The sequence below is a fragment of the Mastacembelus armatus genome, chromosome 7 (genome assembly GCF_900324485.2).
Source record: "Mastacembelus armatus chromosome 7, fMasArm1.2, whole genome shotgun sequence".
Lineage (NCBI taxonomy): Eukaryota > Metazoa > Chordata > Actinopteri > Synbranchiformes > Mastacembelidae > Mastacembelus > Mastacembelus armatus.
Window position 1 is genome coordinate 19,688,550 of NC_046639.1, and position 6,665 is coordinate 19,695,214.

Genomic DNA, 6,665 nt, shown 5'->3' on the forward strand with positions numbered 1-6,665 from the left:
CAGAGGGGTCAGACAAGAGGAGGAGATATCAATTCTGCCCCTCCAAAGGAGGACTGCATTTTTAGTCCAAAATGATTTAAATTTAATGCTCAATTGAATAAAATAAATAAAAACTTTAATGTGGAATTCATCATTTATTCTGATATACACTAAAACAGTTTTATTTTTTGTTTATTTTTAATTGAATCTCTTCAAGCCCTAAATGATGCTGTTGTCACTAGAGTCCTGCATCAGTCAACATTAACCTGTTACACCAGAGAGAAGAAAAGGTTTCAGAGAGTGATGAAGATGCAGCTGTGAGAGTATGATGCATTGTTTGAGGGAGGAGGAAGATCAGTATCCAAGAGAGAGACTGAGAGACAGGAGGGGAGGGAGGAGGAGGAGGATGAGAGAGATAAACCAACTGTATGACACAGAACTTTGCTCAGAAAGCTGTGAGTGCGCAGCAGCTTCCTCTCTCCTCCTCTCTCTCTGATGATGGAGGAAGCTGAACTCTGTTTTCCACAACTCCTCAATGTGTCTTGCAAAAAGTACAAACATCCTCACTCTGAGAAAATGGTGGTTTACATTGTGCTGTCCTTCATCTCTTCTCTGACTGTGGTTCTGAATGTGCTGGTCATCATCTCCATCTCCCACTTCAGGCACAGATAAATGTCTTAGCATTGATAATATGTTGTTGTAGTGAGATTGATTGAAATCAGTGACCTCTGAGCATGACATCCTGATGGTTTGATGAGACTTTGGTTCATAATCAGTGCTTATAACATTTACTGTTTAGATACTCTGTAGTTTGAAGGGTCATTACTGCTTTTAGAAAACAACTGCTTCTATTGGTAATAATGCTGTGGCTGTTTGTAATATTCACTGTGATGATTTTCTCTCACTCCAGGCAGCTCCACACCCCCACCAACCTCCTCCTCCTCTCTCTGGCTGTCTCTGACTTCCTCGTTGGTCTCCTTGCGATGCCGTTTCATATCCTCTTAACAGAACCCTGTTGGTTCCTGGGTGACCTGGTCTGTGTTCTGTGGTATTTGTTACCTTTTATCACTGTCTATGCCTCAATAGTAAACATGGTGCTCATATCAGTCGACCGTTATGTGGCTATCTGTGACCCTCTGCACTACCCCACCAGAATCACTCCAAACAGAGTTCAGATCTGTGTTGTCCTGTGTTGGATTTACTGTGTTTTCTGCAGTTTTCTGCTTTTATATGATAACCTGATACAACCAGGCAGGTATAACTCCTGTTATGGAGAATGTGTGATCTATGTAATTGGAGCTGTTGACCTTGTGCTGAGTTTTATTATTCCCGTTAGTACCATCATCATTCTGTATATGAGAGTGTTTGTGGTGGCTGTGTCTCAGGCTCGTGCCATGCGCTCCCACATTGCAGCTGTCACACTGCAGCGTTCAGTAACTGTAAAAGTTAAGAAATCAGAGATGAAAGCAGCCAGGAATCTTGGTGTTGTTGTTACCGTGTTTCTCATGTGTTACTGCCCATATTATTGTGTAACACTGTCTGGCTATGAACTCACAATCAGTTCTTCAACTAATATCTTTCTGGTTTATTTAGTATACTTTAATTCCTACCTAAACCCTGTGATTTATGCCTTTTTGTATCCCTGGTTTAGAAAATCAGTTAAACTCATTGTTACCCTTGAAATCCTGCAGCCTAACTCCTGTATGATCAATGTGCTGTACAGAGAAACTGTGGAGTGACTGAAAAGAGACACATGAGCTTTTATGTGAAGGAACAAATTAGTTTTTATTTTACTGTTGCAGAATCAGACTGTTTGTTTTCTTTTAAAGCTTTAAAATATAGTCACAATATTTCCTGTTGTCACTGCTTATATCACATATAGTAAATCAAACATAGTACTTGAGTTATATATTCTGTAATATTCATAGACATTGCTTAACATCTGTCATGATCACAATGACATTAAATATATTTTTATTACTTTAAATGAATTTCCAATTTCCCAATGTCAAATTCTGATCTAGAAAAATTCTCCTTTTGTGACATATTTCCTCAATATTTCATTGTGTAACCAGCATTGATGATCAGTCACTTGGCTTCAAATTCATACTTTGTCTTGTAATGGTTTCTATAAATACTGAAAATGCTTTAGGTAACCTTCCTCCTGGAGTGAGCCTTAAGTTAAATACAGCTAACAAAATTATCAGATGTGAAAATGTAACATTAAGTTCAAACTGAGAAATGAAAAAAATACAGAAAAAGGACTAATTGTGCAAATGCAGTGGTTTGAGTTATGTCATATAACACAAAACATAATTAAACAGACTGTAAATGTGATATAAAGGCAAATTGTCACTGCATGAATATAAGAAGATAAAATAAACTAAATGTCAACTAAATGAATATCAGTAAGCAAAGAACATGTAGCTCACAGAGACACAGAACAAATAAGAGTCCACAATAAGGATGTCAGAACCGACCTAAGACACCACACTCAACCCCACTATTAATATTTTAATACTCTTAACATGCACAAGTCAATTTTTTTGAAGAGTTAAGCCAGTGTAGACTTTGATCCATAAATGTGTCAGATCACATTTCAGATTATCTGTAATTGTTCCAGGACACAGAAGATATTTCTCATCTGTCTCTAACAGTGTGACCTTGTCCACATATCTTTGGCTACTTTCACCATCCAGATGAGTGACATCAGTAGCAGACTGTATATCACTATGAACTATGTAGACAGTGTAAAAATTACAACACAGTCTCCATGACATGAAATTAAGCCACTTTATAGTATCTTATATTCTGGACTGAAATCATTGCTGTACCTAACATCCATCTCATCCATTTCAGCTACTGGGTTTGGCTCAGCTGAGTCTGTGTCTTTACACAAAACATCAAGACACACTGATATGACTGCACACAATGGACAGGAAGTCTTGTGTCTTTATATCCAGTTGCTGCCATTTGGTCTCATGAATCTCTCTTAATTTGCATTATTCAGTGTTTTGTGTTTAGAGTTGATCTTTATGCACCAAGGTTCTGAGAGTAACTCAAACTTTCAATTCTCTGTATGTGCTCTACATGTGGAAATTGACCATAAAGCAGACTTTGAAAAACAAATATTAGACTACATGTTCAAGTTCATTTAAAAAGTGATATTTGACCATCTATTGTAACACTGAATTGTAGCATACAGTACATAACCAGTATTTGTTATTCAGCAGTTAGCCAGCAAACTACAGTAACATGAAAGAGGTCTCTTCTAGTGAGAGAGTTCTTCAATTTAGCGGTTCCCTTCAGCTGTGTGGAACTACTTTTGGCTCCTTGTTCTAGTTTCAGTCATTTTTCAAAGTCTCATAAAATCCTGTTCCAGCAGCCGCATGTGACTGTTTTCAGTAAAATAAATAAAAAAAACACTACCTGCCATCAGACGTGGGAGGTAACGAAGCACAAATACTTCGTTACTGTACTTAAGTAGATTTTTCAGGTATCTGTACTTTACTACAGAAGGGAATGAAGAATAATGTGCAATGACCGAAGAAATGTTTTGTATGATATTTTGTCTAAAAAGCCCTAAACACAAGAGCCCATAAACATTCCTGTGGACAATCTTTCAGTTTGCTCTGTAAACTCTGAACCAGCAGAAACTGTGTGGACAGTGTGTGACTGCAGACAAACTGGCCCATTGTACAAAACCTATAGACAGGGAGGACAGTTTGTTTTTGGGGGGTTAAATTTGATCGAGCACAACTTCACTTCACACATCATAACCATGTCAGTTCAGTTGATATTTTATCCATATTTTTCATGTGGAATTTATTATTAATATTATTGGTAGTAGTACTCTTCTTATTAAGTTGGTTTAACTTTGCAATGTCAGTGTCTTCATAATGATGAATGCAGTCAACAAACAGTAAAGTTGAACTTAAATGAAACTGTGGTTAACTTGGGTGAACTTTGAGTCTCTTGGCAATAATTGCATCATGTGTTGATGTGAGCAGGCTGCATCATGTGTGAGTTGGTTTATTAACACCTCTGATTGGAGCAGTTCACTGGAGACATCACCTGACACTAATGCAAGCTGGTGTGAAAAATGTCTCCACCTGAGGAGCACACAGGAGTAGTGGGTCTGTGTGTGTGTGTGTGTGTGTGTGTGTATGTGTATATGTTGTGGAACTGTTTATTAAAAAGTAAGAAAACTTTTAACAAACCTAAAACTTTCTTGTGATGTGGAGTGTTTATGCTCCACTACCTCACATGTGACTCAAGTTCACAGACAAAATAAAAATCATTTCAAACAAAAAATTTTCTTGAAAACATTGTTTCCTGATGGAAATGCTGTTGAGGCTAAAGGTGCTGCAGTTGACAGTAGCCCCAGCTCTGTCTTTGCTGAAGCCATGAGTTTACATTTCCGTGCCCAGCAGGTCCTAGATCAGATTTTTGTCAGAAGTCCAGGAGGAACATGAGAATAATGATTGCGCAGAGGAGGAGGTATCTGAAGAAGTAAATGAGGAAGAATACAACCCAGAGAATGATATCTTCAGATGGACAAGAAATATGAATGAAATGAACAAGAGACATTTTTGCCAAAAAATAGTAAGAATAACATGGTCCATGTCTCTATATGACAACCAGGGCAGAGTGGCAGCACAAACTGTCATCAGAACAACCCCAGGGCCACAGGACATGAAGCTGTTCATGCTCAGAACATCCCTGCTCTTGTTGCTCTTATCACTGCACCCAGTTAGAGTTTTATATCACTAGGGTAAGAGGGCACATCAGTGATGTTATGGAAGATGATCAGGGGCCAGTGCAGTCATCTCTCTGCAGCTGTCCACACCTGTTTTGTTGTTGTTGTAGTCTAAAGGTGGTAGCTGACTTCTTTACCCCATGATTACTGATCTCAGCCATCCATGCAGTGCACTCAGGAGGACCACGTTCTTGTTTCTCTTCAGGAGGTAAGAAACTAGAGTGCCAGTGGGGGTGAAGGCAAATTCTGAGAAGTCTCATCTCCCCCTTGTTGCAAAGAGTGGAGCTCAGAGTTTATACAATGTGTAGAAATTGTCACATGTATCCAGTGATTGGTTTCCCTGTGAAGACTTGCCTCTTCCAAGTCTAGCTGGATTATTGATCACAGGCAGGGATGGACTGAAATGATTCAGGCTAGAAATTTGACTACATCTCAGGCCACTTGGTAAATACACCATTATGTAAATTACTAAATTAGTAGATTAACCCTAGCTAGGGTTGTATATCACGGACGTAAGAGGGCACATCAGGGATGATATGGAAGATGACCAGGGGCCAATGATTACTGATCTCAACCGTCTGATTGTTATGTATGTCTTTTATTTAAACTGTCATTCAAGTGCCGACACTTATAAAACAAGGTATAGCACCATTTTTAATGGCAGGGTATTGCGATGAAGTTCTAGTATCAGCATATTGTGCAACACTAGGTCTGAGGAATACAACACTATGTGGAATGTACACCTGCAAAATCCATTCACACATATCCCTGCTAAGAGGATCCATGGAGAAGTTGTTAGGTACTCCATTGTGTCAAAAGGTGACCACAGCAAAACCTACAAAACAGTTCCAATATGATCACCATGAATACTATTAGTCAGTTTATTGTACTGAAAACAGCTGCCGCTGGAAATAAAATTAATGACAACACTGCAAATGATTAGAGTTGAAGATTTTAAAATATTTAGGATGCACAAAGTAAAGTTTAATGTGAAATTTACCGTTTATTCTGCATGATGTGTTTTTTCTCAAACAAACTTTGTTCTTGAAGTTATTTCTACAAGGTGAAGTGATATTGTAGTCACTATAGAGTTGCTGCATCCGTCAAAATTAACCTGTAACACAAAAAAGGTTTCAGAGTGATAGGAGATGCAGCTGAGAGAGTATGATGCATTGTTTGAGGGAGGAGGAAGATCAGTATCCAAGAGAGAGACTGAGAGACAGGAGGGGAGGGAGGAGGAGGATGATGAGAGAGATAAACCAACTGTATGACACAGAACTTTGCTCAGAAAGCTGTGAGTGCTCAGCAGCTTCCCCTCTCCTCCTCTCTCTGATGATGGAGGAAGCTGAACTCTGTTTTCCACAACTCCTCAATGTGTCTTGCAAAAAGCACAAACGTCCTCACTCTGAGACAATGGTGGTTTACATTGTGCTGTGCTTCATCTCTTCGCTGACTGTGGTTCTGAATGTGCTGGTCATCATCTCCATCTCCCACTTCAGGCACAGATAAATGTCTTAGCATTGATAATATGTTATTGTAGTGAGATTGATTGAAATCAGTGACCTCTGAGCATGACATCCTGATGGTTTGATGAGACTTTGGTTCATAATCAGTGCTTAAAACATTTACTGTTTAGATACTCTGTAGTTTGAAGTGTCATTACTGCTTTTAGAAAACAACTGCTTCTATTGGTAATAATGCTGTGGCTGTTTGTAATATTCACTGTGATGATTTTCTCTCACTCCAGGCAGCTCCACACCCCCACCAACCTCCTCCTCCTCTCTCTGGCTGTCTCTGACTTCCTCGTAGGTCTATTTGTGATGCCGTTTCAAATCCTCTTAAAAGAACCCTGTTGGTTCCTGGGTGACCTGGTCTGTGTTCTGTATAATTTTATACCTTTTATCACTCTCTGTTCCTCAGTAGTAAA

General features: G+C 38.9%; 1 protein-coding gene across 1 annotated transcript; it reads left to right on the forward strand.

Annotated features, from left to right (window-relative positions):
- The first annotated feature begins 477 nt into the window (after nucleotides 1-477).
- On the forward strand, nucleotides 478-1,718 carry LOC113145210 (trace amine-associated receptor 13c-like). Its single transcript, XM_026331649.1, has 2 exons — nucleotides 478-641; nucleotides 890-1,718. The coding sequence occupies exons 1-2, from the start codon at nucleotides 478-480 to the stop codon at nucleotides 1,716-1,718; spliced, it is 993 nt and encodes a 330-aa protein (XP_026187434.1).
- Nucleotides 1,719-6,665: the final 4,947 nt, after the last annotated feature.